The sequence below is a fragment of the Neomonachus schauinslandi genome, chromosome 3, assembly GCF_002201575.2.
Source record: "Neomonachus schauinslandi chromosome 3, ASM220157v2, whole genome shotgun sequence".
Taxonomy (NCBI): domain Eukaryota; kingdom Metazoa; phylum Chordata; class Mammalia; order Carnivora; family Phocidae; genus Neomonachus; species Neomonachus schauinslandi.
The window spans coordinates 183,728,877-183,753,342 of NC_058405.1; the positions used below are offsets into that span (position 1 = coordinate 183,728,877).

At 40.0% G+C, this 24,466-nt stretch overlaps 2 protein-coding genes across 3 annotated transcripts in view; one reads left to right on the forward strand and one right to left on the reverse strand.

Annotated features, from left to right (window-relative positions):
• TRIP12 (thyroid hormone receptor interactor 12) overlaps window positions 1–10,943 on the reverse strand; it is a 140,041-nt gene extending 129,098 nt beyond the window's left edge. For both annotated transcript variants that reach the window (XM_021682990.2, XM_044913769.1), the window contains exon 1: window positions 10,838–10,943. The gene's annotated coding sequence lies outside the window, so the exon portion shown is untranslated. The remainder of the gene's footprint in view (window positions 1–10,837) is intronic.
• Window positions 10,944–11,483: 540 nt separating this feature from the next.
• The window catches only part of FBXO36 (F-box protein 36), a 95,969-nt gene continuing 82,986 nt past the window's right edge, over window positions 11,484–24,466 (forward strand). The window contains exon 1 of the mRNA XM_021682992.2: window positions 11,484–11,579. Within this exon, the coding sequence (XP_021538667.1) occupies window positions 11,484–11,579 (96 nt within the window). The remainder of the gene's footprint in view (window positions 11,580–24,466) is intronic.

Below are 24,466 nucleotides of genomic sequence, written 5' to 3' on the forward strand. Positions count from 1 at the left end.
TATTCATATACATTAATTCTATGTCCACCGCTAACTTCAGACTACCTACGCTGAGAGCAGACATCTTACGTGAGTATTTTTCTAGGTCTGAGTATTGCTAATGCAATTTAAGCAACACCTCTAAAAGATAAATGCAGCAGTTGCTGAAACCAGCCTAATTCCTTGCACTGGACCATGACTCTAATACTGGACCATAAGACAGACCTAATTGCAGAATGTTTTTTTAGAACCACTGTTTTACTAAGTCTCTGACTGTATGTTCCTTAAAAGATTAAGCCATTCCTAACTTTAAAACTCTTAATTAATATGGAAACTTCCCAAATCCTTTACTATCGCATTAAAAATTTAAATAAACTCAGCAGGCATCCTGTAAAAAGTTCTAAGTATCTCTAAATATGGTAAACCCTGAAAAGTTAATTGTGCATTATGAATCATCTTATTTTTCTTTTTTAGTAACAAGGAAGAATTAACGCATGCTGAATGGAAGTAAACGCAGGAGTTAAGCTGAAGGTCCATCCGACAGAAAAGAAAACGCTGGTATTCCAGCAAACATGAAGTTTACCAATTCTTTAGCTGAATCAAGAACTAGGAGCTGAGTGTCATTTAACACCAGTGCCACAACGGAGATCCCCAAATGATGGTTTACTATCTCTTCCATAATTCCTTTCAGAATCCTTAGTTTGTGTAATGAGAAGATACCTGGAGAATAAATGGCATGGCCTAATACCCAGGCAGCTGAAAAGTAATACTAGATGGTTCAAAGAGGCAGAAGCAGATTATCTTACAGTGCCACACCAAAGGCTGAAATTCCCCAAGTCTTACCTCATAGCAGCAACTGGAAGGGCAAACTTTTCAAAAGACTGGGTGAAGAGTAAAGTAAAAAAAGAATAAACTCTGCAATTAACAGTCTAGTTTTCTGACAAAAGTATTTTGAGGTCAAGATGTGTAAATTAACACTGAAGTTCCTAATGACAGTTGAGAAATAATTAGGAAACTAGCCTGATTACATACAAAGCTACAAACCACTGAAATCTTCTAAAAAATCAGCCTAATTGTTGCCATCTACTGGGAGAAAGGCAGAAATGCTTGTGGGTCTGGGATGGAGGGGTAGACTTCAAGTCTAATTCCCTCGAGACTAGGCCGCTTTCCCTAGGTGGATATAAGGAAATGTGTTTAATAAAGGAAAAATTAGGAAGCTGCACGAATGCCTTGAATTAAAAGACACTCTTGTCTCTTGTATTAGTAAAATACACAGCCTTCACAAACGTTTTTATTCCAAAGTCCACGAACCCCCCCCAAACTGTGCTATACAGCTTTAACAGGTGTAAGTCATGAACTTGCACTAACTGCTAACATCTCTCCTATTTCCACACAAGAATAAAATGAATTCAAACTGCAATCAGCAAAGTCTACAAGAATACTCTAGGAACAAAAGCTGCTGTAAGAAAACTAAATATTATTGCTACCAGACCCCTGAATGAAGTATTATTCTCTGTATCTTTAGTTTCTCTTTAGCCACCAGCTAACCTCATTTCCTAATTTTGAAATCCTGTTTTGTGTACTTTTATAAAAGTAACAGGGATAACAAATAGTCTACTATGACATCAACCGAAGTGCTAAGCAAATATTTTACTAAGATATTTAACTTGATTAAACAGGTAATATTGGGGTGCCTGGGTGACTCAGTTGGTTAAGCGACCAACTCTTGATTTTGGCTCAGGTCATGATCCCCACATCAGGCTCCTTGCTGAGCATGCAGCCTGCTTGAGATTCTCCTTCTCCCTCTACCCCCGCAGTCCCCCCCCCTTGGGAAAAACAAACGAAAGACCCCAAAAGAACAGGTAATATTAACTTGCACTTTTTTTAAAGTACATAAATACTGGGACGCCTGCGTGGCTCATTCAGTTAAGCATCTGACTTCAGCTCAGGTCATGATCTTGGGGTGTGGGATCAAGCCCCACATTGAGCTCCCCACTCTTGGGGCTCCAGAATCTGCTGAAGATTCCGTACTCATGAGCTCTCTCTCAAAAGAAATAACTACATTTTTTTTTTTTTTTAAAGTATGTAGGGGTGCCTGGGTGGCTCAGTTGGTTAAGTGTCTGCTTTGGCTCAGGTCACCATCCCAGAGTGCTGGGATGGAGCCCCACGTCAGGCTCCCTGCTCAATGGGGAGTCTGCTTCTCCCTCTCCCTCTGCCCCCCCCCCACTCGTGCTCTCACTCACTCTCTCTCAAATAATAAAATATTTTTTTTTTAAATTATGTAAACACTGAAGCCACAATTTGCTTTTCTTAAAACATCGTGTTTTTTACTGCATTACATGTTTAGCAGAAGTTTCTCTTATAAAGAGGGCTGACATTACTGAGGAACTCAAAAAATCACGTATTAATTTTCAAACAGTACTCTGAATTAAAAAAAAACTGAATATAAACAATAGATGAATGTGTTAAGACAAAATGACTGCCACCTTCCACTAACAGGGACGAACTCTATGACTGAACAGAGGAGTAACAGGAGTCATCAGACAGCTCCTGCTTACTGAACAGAGGTACTCTAACTACTAAGTAGGGAAACTAAGCAAAAAGTTTTACCTCCACTGCTTTTTTCACCCCAAAACTTAAAATAACCCCTACAGTGTACAGTCCTAGAAAGGGAATCCATTTCATAGAAAGGTAAGATCCAAATAAGATCTGAAAGCACTTTTTCTTTGTAGATCATTTACAAATTAAATATTTCTGTACACTTTTTTCATGTCACCGCCTATTCAGGGATCAACAACAAACTCAACATGTCTATTTGTTAAATCTAATTTTGTAATTTCTCCCATTTAAGAACCTCAACCATCTCAGCCTGACTTCCTATTTCATAAATGTGAACCCTCTACTCCAAAGGGCCAGTTTATCTGACCATTAGATCCTCACCTCAACTTCACCTTTTTAAGCTCCCCATTCTTCTCTACCTACCCAAACAACTGAGGCCAATTCAAGTCCCTCATCTCTCCATAAAGTCTTCCTCAACCTAGTCAACTTCAACCTAGGACTGAATCTCCCTCCAAGCTTCTGAGTACCCACTCTGTAAAACTCAACTTTGTACTTAACAATATGCACGATGGTAGATGCTGTGTTCTGTCGTCAGAGTTTGAACTCATCTACAATAAAGTACCACATCTCTTCAACATAAGAGATCCCATTTTATAAATCTATTCCTCCTCAGCATTTTTCAAGAGGGTTTGGAACCAGAAATGCACATGCATTACTTGCTGAGGAAGTATTTTCACAACGAAGGCACTTCCACCCATTTATTCAGTAAAGCCAAATTTCGTGCCCTAATTTATCAGTTTCTTAATTTAGATTCTCATATTCTACATTTAGAAAACCTGCATTTAGAGTATCTACAGGAGGGACACCTGGGTGGCTCAGTCAGTTAAGCGCCTGCCTTCGGCTCGGGTCATGATCCCAGGGTCCTGGGATCGAGTCCCACATAGGGATCCTCGCTCAGAGGGGAGCCTGCTTCTCCCTCTGCCTGCCGCTCTCCCTGCTTGTGCGTTCTCTCTCTCTCGCTCTGGCAAGTAAATAAATAAAATCTTAAAAAAAAAAAAAACAACCAGAATATCTACAGGATACTTCTCTATGCTAAACACTATACTATATATAGTTATCAAGTAAATTCAACCAGGTTAAGTGATTTTCAACTAAATGAAACCACGGAACTCAGGACAAGAACCTTCTGTATTCCTCCCAGCAGAGACCTGGCACGCAGTAACCACTAGATAAATATGTATTGATAAACACGTTTTTACCTGGTAGTAAACATAATTCCCAAATGCTAAACCTAAGGTAACAAAGTTAGTAAAATAGTCTAGTGCCTTAACAATCCCTTAAAATGGGGATTTTCATGAGCCCTAATTCTGAAAAATTTATATTTTAGCATCCTACACACAGCTACCAAACCCTGAGAAATGAAAATAAGCAAGCTGACAGAAACTATGGCAAATGGTGCTACTATTATTTCACAATATAATTCCTCAATGTGTCACCAAAACAAACTATCACTGCCATGTACAATGCAGGTCAGGAGCCTTGTGCCAGCCACCGTGGTGATGGCAGAATGAGAGCTTTATCACAAGAAGTCAAAGATCTAGTTAAGAAGAAGTAAGTGACTAATTATAATAAGACAGATGGTGAAAGCAGTAACTAAAAACTAACAAAATGCTATGGAAGGGAGAAGTGAGGAGTAAACTCTTACAGGAGGTACTGGAAGAAAGTGAAGTGTGTACCTGTAGCTACGAGAGACCCAAGATGAGGGAAGGGTGTCGATCCAGGTAGACTTAACAGTCAAAGTCCATCAAGAAAGCTGAAGTTCCTGGAGTGTGTTCAGAGAGGAACAAGCAGCTCAATCTGACTGCATGCAGCCAAGGGTGCAAAACAGACAAGATTACAAAATACCGGGGCCATAGCAGAAGTTACAGCATGTTCATGTATTTACTATTTACAAGGCTACTACAAGCACTTGGTTTTCAGGAAGATTAAAAAAAAGGGGGGGGGGAGGGAGAGGCCCTCCATATGATCTCCATGAACCTACTCTCTAAGGACACAAAGCAGCTTAAATTACAACTCAACAGTGAATTTCAGACGGGCTATCTGTAAAAACCCATTCTGGGTTTCCAGGGCATCACACGTTTACCAGTATAAGGACTTCAAATTGAGTTAATCTGACCTTAAGAAGATATAGCACAAGGTACATCTATTTATTCAGAATGCTGCCCACGGGTGGAATGAGTAGGAGTTTTGAAGTCAGGGCAGAACTCATTGGTTATGACAGCCAACAAGTTGATTAAAATACACATTGAAATGCTGTAACTTCAAGTCTTGAAGACTTGCTGATAGACACTTCAGCTTATAAATAGCCTTCAAAATCCACATATAGGTAATAACATATTTAGAGAAATAATATATCCTTTCTAAAAAAGAAACAAAGAAACTAAACAAAAATGATGTATAAAACTCAACTGCATACTTAAATACATATACATCATATCAAAATATATTTAGGGCCGGGCGCCTGGGTGGCTCAGTTGGTTAAGCGACTGCCTTCGGCTCAGGTCATGATCCTGGAGTCCCGGGATCGAGTCCCGCATCGGGCTCCCTGCTCGGCAGGGAGTCTGCTTCTCCCTCTGACCCTCCCCCCTCTCATGTGCTCTCTCTCTCCTCTCATCCTCTCTCTCAATTAAATAAATAAAATCTTTAAAAAAAAATATATATATATATATATATTTAGGGCCTCAGTGTAGAATTTAAATGACCAACTATTATATGTAAATAAGGGATTATTAAAGACTATGAAATGGCTTGTCCTCACTTTTTTAATACATGACAAAGTAACTTGTAGTCTCTAAAACACATATCCAATAGATTAAAAAGAAAACTTCCAAAATCTTTTTTAGCATCAACTATGATTCAAAAAGTTTGTCAAGGGGCGCCTGGGTGGCTCAGTCGTTAAGCATCTGCCTTCGGCTCAGGTCACGGTCCCAGGGTCCTGGGATCGAGCCCCTCATTCGGCTCCCTGCTCAGTGGGAAGCCTACTTCCCTCTCTCCCACTCCCCCTGCTCGTGTTCCCTCTCTCGCTGTATCTCTCTGTCAAATAAATAATACCTTAAAAAAAAAAGTTTGTCTAAACAAATAAGACGTTAAACCGTTACAAATTATTTTCACTTACAGCAATATTTTGTTCTCACAAAACTTGTTCCTTTAATAAGGATTCAAAGATTCCTTAATACAGGCCAGACACTGCTAGAGGGATAAAAAAAAGGGGGAAGATGGACTTGAAGGAATTCATAATCAACTAAAGAACACTATCATATCTTCAAAAACTCTCTAGTCTACATATATAACAGAAGTATGTTCTAGGTAGAAGGGTGTTAACAAATAAGACAATGGCAATGAACCAGTGAGGAAGGGCCCTGTGTTCCAATCTAGCTTCGTAGCCTAACCTCCTCAACAGTGTCTAGCATACAAATGACAATTAAATCTAGGTTAGGTGGCAATAACCACACTCCAGATTAGGCACTTGAAACTCACAAAGGTTAAACTATTTGCTCAAGGTCACAAAGATAGAAAAGGCAGTCAAGACCACTACCCAATTCTTCTACCTTCAAATCAGATGTTCACTTGAACAATAAATGCTGTTCTCTAATGAACAGGACAGAGTGGCAAGCAGTTTTTTTCACTCTAGACCACTAAAATGACTTTTTAAATCAAGCAGAGCTGCAAAATTACTAATAGCTTCTGCACACTCAAGTCAAAACAGGTAGGTCTGAATAATGGACAAGTTCCTTTTTCTTCTGGCCAACCCAGTTTAATGAAACTAGAAGAATCACAACCAAACTCTGAAAGGCTTCAGAGAAGAACTGTGAAGCAGACTTATCTCAGCCTAGGAAACAATTTCTCTTGCCCATCACCTAAAATCAGTAAGTCAGGGTATTAGATTTAAAGAACTGCATTGTTAAAAATCCAGAACACTCACCAAGTTAAATTTTACTTAAAAAAAATCAAGAGACTGGTTCAGCATCAGTCTATTTACCTATTTACTCTAACAGTGAGCACCCACTGTGTGTCAGAGTAACCTAGCAGACCAGGTAGCAATTATAGAGAATAACTGCTAGGGGTTTAGGCCTTCAAGAATCTGTATGACCTATACAAGGCACTGAAAGAAAACACACAAATGTAAAGTTAACATTACATGTTAAGAACTACAAGCACCAGGATTATATAACAATCTATAGATTCTATCTATCTATGGTGTAATATCCATCAACTTCTTTCTTACTCTTCCACCCTTTCCCGGCACTCGATGGTACAGCAGTCAGGAAGACATGAAGAGGCTGTGATCACAAAACCAAATAGCATCTTGAGGAATCTGTCGAGGCTAAGAAACTTCCCAAGCAGGAAGACTGGTTGCACAGTCAGCAAGACTAGGCTAACATTACTGGTTTGGAGTGGGAAGGAAAATGGGTATTATTTTCAATCAGGCATATGAGTGCACCTTCATGCAAAACACAGTGATACAAGATAATCCTTGACTTCGGAAAGGCTATAATCCAGTTAGGGAAACAAAAGGAACACATGTCAACAAATTCAGCACTATAATCCCCAAATGGAGCTTATTTAGATAACCAAGAAATAAAAAGGAAAAGCTCATGGGGTAGAAGTTTTTGAGGAAGTGATATGAAGGGCTGAGTTGAAGTGAACCTAAAATGGTTTAAATAAAGGAAAAGTGCATGTCAGGCTGGCAGTAGCAAGAACATGAATGAAGAGGAAAAGCAACAAACAGGTTGCTTTTTCAACTTGAGTCCATTCAATTACCTCAGCAAACAGAAAGATAAAGGGTGAACTGGTATCCTATTTGCTCAGAAAGATCCTCACCCACCCACTTAAAAGAACTAAAAAAAGAAAACAAAACCCTAAATCCTGTAAAGAAAACAGATCAAGATTTGGCAATATTTTCCCTTAATTGTAGTCTCTGACATTAGAAAGCAATTTCTTAAGAGCCACAGACCTGAACACATACAGGTTATCAATAATAAAAATGTAAAGAAATTTCTCTAAGGATGATTAACAAATTTATTCAGTAGGAGGTATGGTGAAAAAGTATCTACCATGCTGATGCAAATAATAATAATAATAATAAAAAATAACAGAAATTGGGCCCAAGTTCCACTACCAATGTAGCAGCAGTTTCAAAATATAAGTTGCTGTAACTTCATATCTGCAACCTACCTTACATCAAGGTCACCCCCCTATCACCATCACTGGTGAGAAGCTCTTGTTTTTAATGACCTCAAAATAGCTACTGTAATTTTCTAAAACTAATGATAATATATTACACTTATTTAGCAGTCTGTAGTTTTTCACAGCCATTATATCCACTGGGTCTCAAAACTACCCAGTGAGGTAAAACAGTGATTACCCATCCCTATTTTACAGATAAAATTACTGGAGACCAGGGGCACCTGGGTGGCTCAGTCAGTTAAGCGTCTGTCTTCAGCTCAGGTCTTGTTCCTGAGGTCCTGGGATGGAGCCACACATGGGGCTCCTTGCTCAGCGGGGAGTCTGTTTCTCCCTCTGACCCTGGTCATGCTCGCTCGCTCTTTCTCTCTCTCTCTCAAATGAATAAAAAATCTTAAAAAAAAAAAAAAATAGGTAACTGGAGACCAGATAGGGTAAATGAATAGTTCAAGGTCACACAGCTACTAAATGGCAGTGTGTGAATTCCCAAGCCATTGTTTGTCTCTTTGCTGGGATGATGTGCTTAAGTAAGATCATAAAATCTTATCTAGATAACATAAATCCAGTAATCTTAAAAGTTAGAATGGAAAGGTAAATATTCAAATTTACTTTGCTAGGTGAAAACACTGATTTTACACTGGCTTAGCATCCCCTCAATTTTTAAAATATTTTAGCTTAGCAGCTTCTGGAACTCTAACTGCCAAAAGTATTCTAAAACTTTTAGAAAGTAAATGAAAAACTAAAAAAAAAAAACAAACCTGTTCACTCACACAAACTAAACAGTAACCATCAGCTCAGCAGACTTAAAAACCACTCAAACTCCTTAAAAACTGGGAATCGAACAGAAACAATGATAACATTAATTGCATTCTACATTAATTACATGGCAATTCTTAAATCCTTATGGATACCAGCACATTCATAGAAAAGCAGATGTGGAAAAAGCCCACAAACTCAAACCACGTTAGTATGTTCTCTTAAGCGTAAAATAAATGAAATAAAAACTCCCCAAACAATCTCACAAAGATGATGTAAAAGCCACACTAGTAAATTAGTATTTCTGGGCCTGAAAATGGGAGCAGGGTTATTTCAAAAGAAATTTTGTTTACTTTAAAATTCACACTTAGTATTGATCTCCTTGCATAATGAAAATAAACCTCAATAAAACCATCTGCCAACTGATTGTCTCTAAACCTGATAATGCCATTCCTCAACCTTAACCGCCCCCCCGCACTCCCCTCCACCCCGAGTAAATGCGACACACACACAGGCCTCACATATAGGCCTCTTGCCTTTTTCCCCAGTAACTAGGACCTTTGTTCCAAGCGTCGGTTTTTTGCCCCACTCAATAGCTCTTTCAACTTTCTACCCTACATTTTTTGTTTTGTTTTGTTTTTAGAGAGAAGATCCTCAGCCTCAACTTTCTGGGTCTTTAAAAAATGAAATGCCAAAAATATCTACAGAGAGACTGGAGAGGAATAGAAAGTTGAACACAGCACTAAAGGGCCTACAAAACGGAGTAAAGCCCGGGGATCGGGTGATTTGGCAGCCCAGGCAAGATCCGGGGAAGGCCGACTAGGAGAGGAGACAGCAGGGGAGCAGTTAGACGTCCACTCAGAACACATTCACTGCGCTATTAAACGTACCCCCGCACCCCTCACACACGAACGTTTACTCACTGACACAGTCCCTCCTTCAATTAACTAACGAAGCAATTAAACTCTACCCACCGCCAGACACGATGCTTAAGCTAAACGTCCCCAAAGTAAAACGGCGTTATCAAAAACCAACCAACCTGTCTTAAGGGTTTAGGAGCAGCCCCTTCCGTTCTCTCCTTACCACACAAGGGTAACCAATTCCCTCCCGTCCCCCCAGCAGTTCAAATGTGTTAAGTTATTTCCTCCCGATTTGCATGGGTTTTTAAATCTTTATTAATCTTCTTCCCTGTAGCAAATTAAGGATTCCTGTTACTCTGAGGAAGGAAGCGCCACCAAGGACAGGATTTGGGATTTTCCAACCTTCGTTATTTGAACTCCCCTGTAACTTGTTTCTGAACTAGAAACCCACTCACCATGGAGGAGGATGCAGAAGAGGGGGAACTGAATGGACAAACGATGTAATAGCTTTTATGTAATCCACATATAAATAAATTAATCGCCTGATTCGCTTTGAATGCTAATACGATTGGAGTGACAATTGGTCCACCTCCCTCCCAAGTCCTGGACCCCCACCCCCGATTTCCATTCTGATCTATTAAGAAGCATGCTCTGCTCTTCTCAGCCAAGTTTCTCGGCCTCTTTTCCAGCCCCCCTGCATGCCCGTCTCTTCGTCATCCTCACTCAGCCTCAACTTCCCACGGCTAAAGAAACTGCCCAGCGCAGACCCCGTCTCCGGCCTCGCCCGCCCACAACCCTCCCCCCTTGGCAGGAAACCCCTTACTGCGGTCTAAAGTCACTCCGGCCTCTTCCCTCCTCTGACCCTCGCTTCCCACAACTGTTGTCACTCGAGCTGCTCCCTAGTTTCCATTTCCGGGCCGTCCCCGGCCCTGGAGCCTCCTCTCTCCCGGTTTCCGGGCCCCCCATCCCATTTCCGGGGAACCCTTGCCGTCTTCACACCCCCCACCTGCACTTCCGGCCCCCCACTTTCTCGCTTCCTAGACGCCCCCCAAGCTCCAAAGCCCACTTCCGGCCCCCCCGGCCACCACCGGGCTCCCCAAGACCCGCACGCCTTACCCCGGTTCCGTGAAGGGCCCTCCTCATCGCGGGGGGCCGGAGGAGGGACCCAGCTAACCCCCCCCCGCTCCCGCCCGGCCCCGGTCTCCCTCGAGCGCCTCGCCCGTCAACCCCCAGCCCGGTCCTTCCGCGGCCCCGCCGCCGCCGCCGCCGCCGCCGGGAGCAGGCCGAGCGGGGGCCGAATCGCGGCGATGACACAACCGGGCTTCCTGGGACTTTCTGTTCCAGCTCCTCCCCACCCCCCCTCGACCGCCCCCCCAACCCCTCGGCACAGCCCCCTCCCCCAAGCCTGGCCCGGCCGCTCGGAACTGCGCCCCAATTACCTAGTTGGGCCCCAAAGTCTCCGGTCCGGACTCGGTGGCGCGGCAGTAACTTCCACTCGCTCCCCCCACCCCCCCCCGGCGGCGGCGGCGGCGGCGGCGGCGGCTCCTCGGGTCCCTTCAATTATCAGCTGAGCCGCAGCACCGCGGCCGGCGTGCGCCTCCGCCCGCGACGCCTCCCTCCCCGCCCGTTCCAACACCCTCCGGGAACTATTTTGCCCGCCGGCTCGGGCTGACGAGCTCGTCCGCGGGAAAGGCCCCGCTGCCTACTCGCGGCCCATCACATCGCCCCTCCCTCCCCCACCGCCCCAAGCGACTCTCTCCCAGCGGCCTGAGATCTCCTCCCGATCCCTTCGAGGGACCAGGAAGGGGAATGTAAGGCTGTGCTTGGTATCCCTCCGCCGGGGTCACCCCCTCCCCTCCATGGTAGCAGGAACTAATTCCCTTTCGGGTCACCGGGGACCTGAGGGTTGAAATTTCACGGGCCAGAGTTCCCTCTGACTCTTGGGAAAGAGGTCGATCACCCCAAGGCAGAAACCCCCTGCTAGCCCAAAAGCGGGGTTCGATTGAAACTAGGGCTTTGGCCCCATGACCCCAATCAAGCCCCGCCCCTTCCTGGTTGTCTTAGCGACGGCGGTGGCGTCCCAAGATGGCGTCGTGGCTGCCGGAGACTCTGTTCGAAATTGTAGGACAAGGCCCAGCGCCCAGCAAAGACTATTACCAGTTATTGGTCACCCGCTCCCAGGCAAGTGCGAGGCGCGGTTTACCCTCTCTAACTCCCTGCCGCTCCGGTGGAGCGCGGAACGCGAGCCGCGCTAGGCCGAGAGCGACTGTGGCCCGCCGGAAGCGTCCGGTCCCAGCTCCGAGCCGGGTGATTTCCCTCGTCACCTCGGCCTCCTCGGCCGGCTCCTCGGTGGCCTGCGTGTCTTTTCCCAACCCCAGCCCGGCTCGACCCTGGCGAGCTTTTTTTGCCTTCCCACATCGCCGCCCGCTCCCTTCCTGCCACCCGGGGTTCCTACCCGCAGAGTTCCCTCCGCGCGAAGAGAAAAACAGGCGTCCCTGGCTTGCGTGCAGCTTCACCTCAGCGTGGGAAGGAGAGAAAGAAAGACTCAGCCAAGTGTCCCAAGGAGGAGTCGGCAGGGGAGGGGAGAAAGGGACGATCTCTTTTCCAGGGTAGGAGTTAATCATGGGGGGTTTTTTAAATCTCACTGTGGTCTTCACGCGTACCACGACCACATCAAAACTTCCTTATCTCTAGTAGGAATTAATTGTTGAGAGCTTTCCCCTTACCTTCTTGGAGCCCCTTCTATCCCATTGAAAGTGTGCGGGGGGTGGTACAAAAATGTTTCAGCTGCTCTGCGCGTCAGCCCCACCCATGATGACATCTGCTCCACAACAATAAGACCGAGGATTATGTTATCGCTGGAGTAAAGTAACCATCAGCCTATTTTTATGACTACTTTAGCTATTTAAGGTGGGCTTTTGGGATGATTTCTTGTGCTCATGAAATGATCAAGTTGAACTGGGCCTTCACGTTTTCTGATTCCTGGCTGAGCTTAAGCCTGTCACTGAGATAAACCACCTTGTACTTTAATAGATGGTATTTCTATAAAATGAAATTTAGAACTTTGTATATATTTGTTTTGGTGTAGATATTGAATATTGCATCAATTTTCCCGTGAGCCCTTAAGTAGGCAGAGAATGCTTTTTTTTTAGCTTTAAAAGCATCTTTTAAAAATAATAAATATTTTATTTTTTTAACCTGAGATTTATAAATATTGCAAGTATATCAATAATAAAACATGATAGCCTGTCATACTTAAATATTTAATTGAACATTTTTGGAAGGGGAATTTTTACACATTAATTGGAATTTCTTAAACGCTAAAATTCATTTTTTTGTACATTTTTAGGACCATTTTCCATTGTCTTAAGATGTATGATCCTAACAATTTTTCACTTTCTAACATTAATGATTGAAAGCAGTAACATCTTACCATATTCATACTTCGTTTTCTATTTTCATCTACCTCACCGAAGTTAAAATGTTCTAATGTTTACAGTTTTTTTCCATAATTTGTCTTTTAAAAATTTTTTTTTGAGGATTTCTTTTTCTTGAAGGTCCGGTATTACAAGTGTACTGTCATGTGTACTGTCATGTCCTGAGCTTCAACAAATGAATACTTGTTTACCTTTTTATTTTAGTAAATTAACCATAAGAGTGCTCCTGGCATTAGTTTTCCCCAAGAATGCTTCTGTTGTTGATGTTCAGACTTTGTTCTGTAGTCTAACTTGGGCACACGCCTTCTTCTAACTACTGTGTTTTATGAACCCCCCCTCCCCCACCCAAGGATTCTTAAAGCTTTCCCTCTTTTCTTTTTCATTTTCTTTTCCTTTTCTTTCTTTCTTTCGCAGATCAAAAACTGGCTTTCATTTCAGGCCCTATTCTTCATGTCAATTGCTTCTATATAAAATCCTTTTCAGGCTGATTCATTTTCTTTTTTAAGCAGACAGATTATATCCACTACAGTTCTCAAATCTGATTAATTCACTCTCTTTTTAAAGTAAAATTTGTTGTAAAAAATAGTAAGCCAAAAAAACAGTCTTTTCAGTCAACCGACTTGAGAATATGCTATTTTCTGACCACAAGATAATTTTTCTAAGGCTCAGCACAGGAAACCAAACATCCACTAAGAGGTGGTCTGACATAAATAAGTACTAAAAGACTAGAATTAAAATGAGTTTTATAAGATGGACTTTTTCTGGAGTGACTTTCTAAAATTCTTCCTCTCTTTCTTCCTTTATTTCCAAAAATGTTGTATATTCTTCGAAATATGCCCCAGATTTAGATGGATCTTTCTGTCCCTCTGATTCTCTTTTTTATTCTTTCTCACTTTTACTTTTATTGGCTTTAAATTCAAATAACTAAACATTTGACATGGATATGAAGGCAGATATCTCTCTCATTAGGGTCATACCACCATTCTTATAGTCCAGAATATAAATGTTGTACATAAATATTTTCTTTGCCTTCTTGCTTATACAGTAACATTAAATACATATTTTTATGCTTATAGAGGCATTCCCAGTTAACAACTCGATGCCATGATTTTTTGTTTTTTCCCAAAAAGGCACTTATAGAATATAGTTTGTGATCAATATAGTTTCTCACATTTGGTCTTTATAATGATCTGAAGGCTTAGGAGAATCACTGCACTGCTTTCTAAATCAAAGATTTACCCAATTATATTCACTCTAGTTTTAGTAGTATATATATTTTCTTATATTGGATTCTAATTCTTTGAAAACTACTAGATTCATAGTAAGTTAGAGCTGGAAAGAACCTTGAATATTATTTAGGCAAGGGATACTCCACACTTTGCTTCTAAGAAAACCTTAAATTGTGTTCCTGAATGAAGATCCTTTCCTTAATTTAATCAGCAAGTTGGCATTTACTATGGAGATGCAAAATATAAGATTTCTGCCTTCAAAGAATTCATCTTTCATTCCACAAATATGTATTAAGCAACTTTTATGTGCAGGTACTGTTCTGGATGCTGGGGAAACATCAGTGAACCAAACAAAATCCCTCCTCTTGTGGAGCATATAATCTAGGTGAGAGAATATAGTTAGTGATTTGATTTATATAAACACTGAAATGGCTTTTTAAGAACAAAGGAAGTTCATCGCCTAGTTAATGAATAGGACAGATGATTTAAAATCTGAGTCCAGAGGAAGCAAAAATCACTTTAGAGTAGGAGGCTTGGGAGGGTACTATTACCAGGCTTTTACTGTTGAAATTCTGTCGTCTTCGTTCTCTTGAAGTGGAAGTATTGCTTAAGATAGTCACCCATGGTGACTTAAGCTTAATGTGACAAATACTGGAAAACTGCTAGAAACAGTAACTGTATGCTAAGTAGATGAGAATTGGCAGATTCTTGAACTTGTGTTAAGCAGTCGTCCCAAGAGCACCAATATGTGATAAGTCACTCCAGCGAATGAAAGGAGGAAGAATGAGTGATAGATTACCTTAATTTGCCTATCTTACTTAAGTCTACTAAAAACTCCAAAAAGATACCTAAAGCTAATGTCATCTGAAAAAAAAAAAAATTTCCAAAAGCTCACCCCTCAAAAATAACAAATATTTTTAACGTGCATTAGAGTTGTAGCACTGACAGAAAACACATGAGGTTCCATGCCAGCCTGTGATAGGAAACTGTCCTCTCCAAAGACTTCTGAAAAAGGAATTAAAACTAGATTTAGTGGCTGATGTTTTAGACTTTGCAACAAAGAATCAGGCCGGTACTGTTTCAAACTGCACAGCAATTTTAAAGATTTAAGATTCAAGCACAGCCTAATAAAAATGTTAATACATGCACCCTTTGACCCTGCAAATCCATTTCTAGGATTTTAAATGCAAAAATGCTTTCACCTATGTACTAGGATATGTGAGCAAGAAGTCCACCAGAGTGAAATAATTGTAAAAACATTTTTCCATTAGTGGAAATCTGGTTAAACTGAATCATTCATACCAGAGAATACTATACAACCTTTTAACAACAATATGATGGATCTCTTTAGTAGACCAGATCTTAAGCAAGAAAAGTAAGTTGCTGAGTTAAACATTACCATGATCCCGCTTGAAAAAAGGACCACCGCAGTAGTTTTATTTTGTTTTAAATAAATGTCAATGAAATTTAAATTAAATGTTAGAGGAAACAGTTGAAGCGCTTCACTCTGAGGGATGGAATTTTGATTGCTTTCACTTTCTGCATTACATATTTTTGAAAGAGCTGAGTTTTTCTACAGTGACCATTTATTTTTATAATCCGAGAAAAGCAATAAAAATTGAAAATGAAAATGTGAGTGGATAGCACATTCTCTGAGAAATTGTCCTGCTCTGTACTTGAACTTGCATCTGTTGCACGGGTACCACCTCTGAGCCACTTCCCACATTACATGATGGGCAGCATTAGTAACTGTGTCACCAGAGTCTACTGACTGCGGGGCGGGGCGGGGGGGGGGGTGGGGAGCGGTTCTGATTCAACAAATTTAGAGGGTGCAAGTGGGCTGATGGTTACTTAGGAAATTTTAATGTCTAGAAACTCCTGATTTTACGTGTTTTTGCTTTTTAGTTTTTAATGTAGGTAATAATTACTTTTTTTTTTTTAACATTTTATTTATTTATTTGAGACAGAGAGAATGAGAGAGAGAGAGCACATGAGAGAGGGGAGGGTCAGAGGGAGAAGCAGGCTCCCTGCCGAGCAGGGAGCCCGATGCGGGACTCTATCCAGGGACTCCAGGATCATGACCTGAGCCGAAGGCAGTCGCTTAACTGAGCCACCCAGGCGCCCTGGTAATAATTACTTTTGAGAAAGTAAAGGATTATCTTCTCTTGCTTTGTTGGGGGTGAGATAGTACTAATGAACTATTAAAGAACAGAACTTGTCAAGTAAATTAAAATTATATTAACTAGACACCAGGTTGCACATTTTGGAAGGAGGATGAGGTGCAGTCAAATTGATATCGTGATGGTATTTCCCCAGGGGACCCAGGAACTCCTAAATCATCCTCTGCCCTAGCCCCGCTCCCCACATAAGGTCCCCAAGAGTAACATACATGGAGAAGATAAAGCAAAGGAGCATAAAACATACATTCCTTTTTTGTTTCTGGTTACTCTTTCCTTGTCCCTAAGGGAATGTCTCCCACTGATAGACTGAATGTTTCTGCAGATGTCAAGCTATTTCGCCCATTCAGCCACAGCCAAAACGTTGCTACACAGAACGACTGCTGCTCCTTTTAAAGTTCAGAATTCAGTGGAATGCTTGCATTTGCTTAGTTTCCTCTTCCCTGTTACTTAAGATCGACTTCTCCTCTTTTGGGGGGCTGGCTCTTTGTCTCCCGAAGTTCCTCATTTTTCCCTCTGCTGTTAAATAGAGGCTTTTCCCTTCCTCACTCTTAGAACTTTCAGCCCAGCCCTGCTCGAGGCCCTCCTCACGAGTGTTTTGGTTTTCCCTCCTGCTCTTTCCGACAACAGCACCTGCGTGAACACCGTTCCCTGCCCTACAGGTTTGGCCAGGTGTTCATGCCTACTGCATTATCCTTCTAGTCCTCAGATCTGACACACTTCAGAAAAATGATTCCCAACCTGTGACACTCCAGGATGTACCCAATTCCAGCTGTGAAATTGCTTTTGATCAGAAATTTAAATTCCTTTTAGTTTTTCAAAGTGACGTGCACCTTTTGGGAGAGAGGGATAAAATAATACAAATAAGGGGTTAAATTCTTAAAAATGACAATATTCAGTGCTCTACCATATTATAACCCAGTTGTCAGGTGGCTCCTAAATCCTCATTTCAAAATTACATGACAGCCTGACAGAGCTCCAGTATCTTCTTTTCTCAGGTAAATCGTTCATTCAGCATCTGTGAGCACCTACTCCATCTGGGCAGTTAATTTGGTCTCACCCTACATTGACACATATTTGTCTCCTAATTATATGGGGCAGTAGAGCACTTAATTGGGAGTCACTGAGTCATGGATTCTTTTATTCCTCCTGCTGTCTGTAAGCTCTTGACCTGGGGCAAGGCACTTAATTTGTCTGGGCCCCAGTTGTCTCATCAACATTATAAGGTTACCACTCCAAGAGATCACAAAGGTTTATTCCATTTCTAAAATGCTATTTTGCATGTAAGTAGTGTTTCACCCTGGAAAAAGTACTAGATTTTTTTTTATATATATAGATTTGCATTGAAGATTCTGTATTAGTAGCTATGTGACCTATATAAGTCTTTAGCTGCCTGAGGTTCCATTTCTTCATCCATAAAATGAACAATTCAGCTCTTGGCTATTTCACAGATGTGGTAAGAACAGATACATATAAAAAGCACTCCAGGCCAGTGTTTCTCAAAGAGAGCTTGTATGATCAAATAAGATTGGAAAATCCTGGGTTAAACAATCTATTTTCTTCTCTTCTCCGGAATTTGTCAGAGCCTTTAAAATCCTGCTGTCCACCATGAATCTCTCAAGAGGAGACTGTACCATGGAGCTTTTCCTATAGGCTTGTGACTGTGGAACCTTTTTATCTCTGAGCAACTCAGGAGCTGAGGTTTTGGGGAATGCTAACTGGAAAATACCAATACCCAGCAGTGTGCCTGGTACAAGAGCAGCAAATACTGAAGAAATGTTTAAATATTTACATTGTATTGTCTTCTTCCAATGCCAAATCAGCCATATTTCACCTTTTTTTTTTTTTTTAGGATTTTATTTATTTATTTGAGAGAGAGAGAAAATGCGAGCGGGGGGAGGGGCAGAGGGAGAAGCAGGCTCCCCCCCCTGAGCAATGACCCTGGATGTGGGACCCAATCCCAGGATTCTGGGATCCTGACCCGGGCTGAAGGCAGACACTTAACTGAGCCACCCAGACACCCCTAAATTTCACCTTTTCCATGAAAATGATTATAGAAACTCTTGACTCCTATTTTATTTCTATTTTTTTAATTTTTACACTTAGCTTGTATTTCCACAAAAATACCCATTGGTGTTTTGATTGGGATTGCAATGAATATATAGCTCCATTTATGGTGAGTTGACATCTTTACAATATCAAGTTTCCAATCCACAAATATAGTATATCCTTCTTTTTAGAAGTTTTTTTTTAAGTATTCCTTAATTTTGGTTGGGGATTTCTTATAATATAGAAATCTTACATATATTTTGTTAGATTTTTAGGTGTTTGACTAAAGTTATATTGCTTCTTAAAATTGTATTTTCTATTTGTAGCTACTAATAAAAACAATTGATTTTTGCTTCTAGTAAATATCCTTTTATCTGGTGATCTTACCAAGCCACTTACTAATTTTAATAATTCATATTTTTTTAGATTTTCTGACACATTCATGTTCTCTGTGAATAGTGACATATTTCTTCCTTTCTAATCCTCATATCTTATTTGTCCTTGCCTTATGACATTGGCTAAGACTTCCACTAAAATGTTGAAGAAAGAAGATGACACCAGGCATTCTTGTCTTGTTCCTAGACTTATGGGGAAGGCTTTCGGTATTTTGCCATAGAGTATGATGTGTGCTGTAGGTTTTTTCAAATCAGGTTTAAGGTATTTCCTTTTATTTCAAGGTTGTAGAAAGTTTCTATTCTGAATGGATAATTTTTAAAAAATTTTTTAAAAAAACAAAAAAAGGTCTTAGCTATATATTAAAATTCAAGGTTGCTGTTTTTCTTTAAATTATTATTGAGGTTATTATAAACTGAGTGCTTCCTGGCTCCAGGACCACCATACTCAGCATTCCTTAAAGAATATCCATCATTTTCTCATGCTGTCCCTGTGAATTTGGCCCCAGTCATGTGAGTCACTTCCTGTCAGACCCCCACATCCAAATTCTCCCCCTCCTTTGAGTCTCATCTAAAATGCCTGCTTAAGGGGCAACTGGGTGGCTCATCAGTTAAGCGTCTGACTCTTAATTTCCCTTCAGGTCATGATCTCAGGGTTGTGAGATCGAGCCCCATGTCCAGCCCTGTGCTGTGCTTGGAGCCTGCTTAAGATTTTCTCTCTCTCTCTTCCTCTGCCCCTCCTTTCCCAATCCCTCCAATAAAAATAAATAAATAAAAAATAAAATGCCCACTTAACATTTGAAATCAGTGGGGAAATGAAGAACCATTGAATAATTATTGTAACAACTGGCTATCAAAAAAGCCACAAAATAGAAAAAATTAACTAAATCCCTATCTCATACTATTAAAAATATTTTATATGGATTGAAGAAGTATATGTTATACACACAAACATACACTAAGAAAGTACCATAAGAAAATAAGGGAGAATATTATTTGAGTCTGGAAGTAGAGTCTACACAAAACTCAAATCTGGAAGCCATAAAGGAAAAGAATGGCAGACCAAGTACATTTAAAATAAAGTTTTGGGATGCCTGGGTGGCTCAGTCGGTTAAGTGTCTGCCTTCGGCTCAGGTCATGATCCCGGGGTCCTGGGGTCAAGTCCCACTTCGGGCTCCTTGCTCACCAGGGAGCTTGCTTCTCCCTCTGCCTGTCACTCCCCCTGCTTGTGCACTCTCTCTTTCTGACAAATAAATAAATAAAATCTTTTTTAAAAATAAAGTTTTGTGGGTGCCTGGTTGGCTTACTTGGTAGAGCATGTGACTCTTGATCTTGGGGTTGTAAGTTTGAGGTCCCATGTTGGGTGTAGAGATTACTTAAGCATAAAATCTTTAAAAAATAAATAAATAAAAAATAAAGTTTGTTTCATGAATGATACTTAAAATTAATAAATTTCCTGGGACAAAATGTTGGCTAATATTTTGCGGGCAAAGAGATAATATACTCAGTACCTAAAGATTATTAATTGTACAAATTTGACAAAATTCAACTTTCATTTATGATAAAAATTCTCAGCAAAGCAATATAGAGGAAACATACCTCAATATAATAAAGTCCACATACTGTATTACAAGCCCGCAGTTAACATCAGACTCAGTGGTAATAACTGAAAGTTTTTCTTCTAAAATCACAAATGAGACAAGGATGCCCACTCACTAGTTTTATTCAACATAGTATTGGAAATCCTAGCTAGAGCAATTAGGCAAGAAAAAGAAAAAGTATCCAAATTATAAAGGAACAAGTGAAACTATCACTATTTGCAAATGACATATTCTAGAAAACTCTAAAGATTCCATCAGAAAACTGTTAGAACTAGTAAAAATTCAGGAAAGTCACAGGATACAAAAAATCAATACACAAAAATCCATTACATTTCTGTACACTGATAATGAACTATCAAAAAGAAATTAAGAAAACAATTCCATTTATAATTACATCAAAAAGATTTAAAGTACCAATAAATAAATTTAACCAAGGAGGTGAAAGACCTGTACATTGAAAACTACAAGACATTAGTGAAAGAAATTGAAGAAGACACAAATAAATGGAAAGATACTCCATATTCATGGATTGGAAGAATTAATACTGTTAGAATATACGTGTTACTCAAAGCAATATACATATTCAGTGCAATCCCTATTGAAATTCTAATGGCATTTTTCACAGAAATAGAACAAACAGTCCTAAAATTTGTATGAATTCATAAAAGACCCTGAATGGCCAAACCAATCTTGATTTAGAAAAACAAAGCTGGAAGTGTCATGCTCCCTGATTTCAAACTGTATTGCAAAGCTATAGTAATTAAAACAGTGTGGTATTGGCACAAAAATAGGCAGATCAATGGATCAGAATAGAGAGCCCAGAAATAAACCCACACATGTATGGTCATTTAATTTATGACAAAGGAGACAAGAATATACACTGGGGAAAGGACAGTTTCTTCAATAAATGATGTTAGGAAAATTAGTCACATGCAAAAGAATGAAAATAGACCACTCTCTTATACCATACACAAACTCAAAATGGACTAAAGACAAATGTAAGACCTGCAACCATAAAAATCCTGAGAGAAAACAGAGGCAGTAAGCTTCTTGACATAAGTCTTGGTGATGATTTTTTCAATCTGACACCCAAAGCAAAAGCAAAAATGTAAACAAGTGGGACTACATCAAACTTAAAAGCTTCAACGTAGCAAAGGAAGCCATCAACAAAATGAAAGGGAAATGTACTGAACGAGAGAAGACATTTGCAAATGATATATCTGATAAGGGACTAATATCCACAATATATAAAGAACTCATACAACTCAATAGCAAAAAACAAAAACAAATCCAATTTTTCAATGGGCAGAAGATATGGATAGACATTTTTCCAAGGAAGACATACCAATGGCCAAGAGGTACACAAAAAGATGCTCTACATTTAATCATCAGGGAAATACAAATCAAAACAACAATGAAATACTGCCTCATTCCTGTCTGAATGGCTAGTTTCAAAAAGACAATAAGTGTTGCTGAAGATGTGGAGAAAAGGAAGCCCTTGTGTGCTGTTGGTGAGAAACAGTATGGAGATTCTTCAAAAAATTAAAAATAGAACTACCATATGAGCAATTCGACTTCTGGGTATTTATCCAAGGAAAACAAAAATACTAATTCAAAAGACATGCACCCTCATGTTCATTGCAGCGTTATTTATAATAGCCAAGATATGGAAACAACTTAAGTGTCTACCATTGGACAAGTGGACAAAGATGTTGTAGTACACACACACACACACACACACACACCCAGAATATTATTCAGCCATAAAAAAGAAGAAATCTTGCTATTTGTAACAACATAGATGGACCCAGAGGGTATTATGCTAAATGAAATAAGGCAGACAGAAAAAGACAAATACCATATGATCTCTCTTATATGTGAAATTTAATATATATATTTATATAAATATATATAAATATCCAAGTACACACACACACACATATATATACCAAGCTCACAGATATAACAGATTGGTAGTTGCCAGAGGCAGGGGTTTGGAATTGGGAGAAATGGGTGATTTTTTGTTTTTTTTAGTTTAAATAAACATTTTTTTTTTTAATAAATAACCTATGCTAGTATTCTAACATCTACGTAATATTTAGAATTTCTAGGGGCACCCAGGTGGCTCAGTCGGTTGGGCGTCTGCCTTCAGCTCAGGTCATGATATCAGGGTCCTGAGATTGAGTCCCGTGTCAGGCTCCTCCCTAGCAGGGGAGTCTGCTGCTCCCTCTGCTCTTCTCCCCCACTCATGCTCTCTCTCTCAAAAATAAATAAAATCTTAAAAATTTATGTTTAGAAGTTCTAAATGGCTTATAGAATTATTTAGGGATTTGGAGAGATTGGTTGACAGTCTTCACTTTCAAAAATCTTCACTGTGGGGGTGCCTGGGTGGCTCAGTCAGTTAAGCATCTGCCTTCGGCTCAGGTCATGATCCCAGGGTCCTGGGATGGAACCCCATGTCAGGCTCCCTGCTCAGTGGGGAGTGCTTCTCCTCCCTCTGCCCCTCCGCCTGGCTGTGCTCTCTCTCCCTCTCTTTCTCAAATAAATAAAATATTTTAAAAAGAAAAATCTTCACTGTGGGGTTAAGGTATGATTTAGCATTGAAATAGATCTGATTACTTAAGTAAAAAATCAGTTTGTTGTTTTGTTTTGTTTTACTAAAAGGTCTCAATGAACAGTTATACACCTAAGAACCATCTTAAAATCCACACTCAAATAGAATTTGCTTGATCCCTCTAAAGCGACCTCTTAATAACAAACCTAATCATTATAATAATATTCAACATTACTGAGTGCTTGTAACAGGTGAGGCATTTAATTCTTGCAACAAGCTTATAAAATGGGTACCATTGTTATATAGATGAGAAACTGGGATTTAGAGAGTTTAAAGTAAATTGCCTGGGATCTGTACATTATGGTCAAGCAGAGAATAACCTTTGGCCGGCCTTACTCTGTCTGGGCTTTTTCCAAATGCTACAGCTACATCTCAGCTTCGTTTCCATTTTAAAAAAAGAAAAAGAATTTTTCAATGAATGACTCAGACAGAGATTAATATGCAATAAATTACTCTTGAAGTACTCTTTCTCTTCAAGTTGCCACCTTAAAAAAAAAAAAAAAATCACATCCTTGACCCTACATCCCTTTCTGTTCTTATTCTTTTCCTTCACAAAGTACTCACTGCTTCCATGGCCCTTTCTCTCATTCATTCCTTAAGACAACTCTTACCTCCCTCTTACTCCTGTTATGTTACTTAATAACTCTATAATTGCCAAATCTAAAGGATATCTTACAACTGTTCATGCTGTTAATCAGCCTTTTCTTGAAATGCTTCCCTTCTTTATATAGCCCATGGATTCTTATTTCCAGGTTCTTCTGGGTTTATGGCAACTCAAATGCTGCTTGCCTTTATGCCCACATTAATGTTGCTGTTTCTCAGTCTATATTTGTGCCTTAGTTTTTTTCAATCTATTAAAAAAAAAAAGATCATTGGGGTAGGCCCTAATCCAATATGGTGTCCTTATAAGAAGAGATTAGGACACATATATGCACAGACAGAAGACCATGTAAAGACACAGAGAAAAGATAGCCGTTTACAAGCCATGGAGAAAGCATTCAGAAGCAGCCAACCTGCCAGCACCTTGACTTCTATGTTACAGAACTATGAGAAAATAAATTTATGTTTAAGCCATCCAGTCTGTGGTACTGTGTTAGAACAACTCTAGCAGAATAATACAACTTCTAAAGTTAAAGGATGACCTGAATTAAAGCTTTAAAAAAAAAAAAAAAAAAAACTTGGACAGATATGTGAATACTCATGATGAGAAAAGCCTTGTCAGACTCATTCTTTATGACCTTGAAAGGGGGATTTGGAAGACTTGATGCAGTCTATTTTGATTTTTAACGTGTTTAAAATTATAATCCATAGAAAACACTCACCCATGTATTAGGGAATCAGATTACAACCATCCTACAGAGGCTCACTGGACAGAGGACCAAACTCAGAGCATGGTTATGAAAATACATGCTCACTTGGAGAATGGGGTTGAGGACAAAGTGGCCAGTAATCTAGGAAAGAAAAAGAAGAAACATAGCCATTAAATTTGTTTTAAAACCCATCTGCTAAAATGGTGTCGATTTTAGAGAATAGGATTGGCATTATTAATGTAGAATCCTTACTAATGTG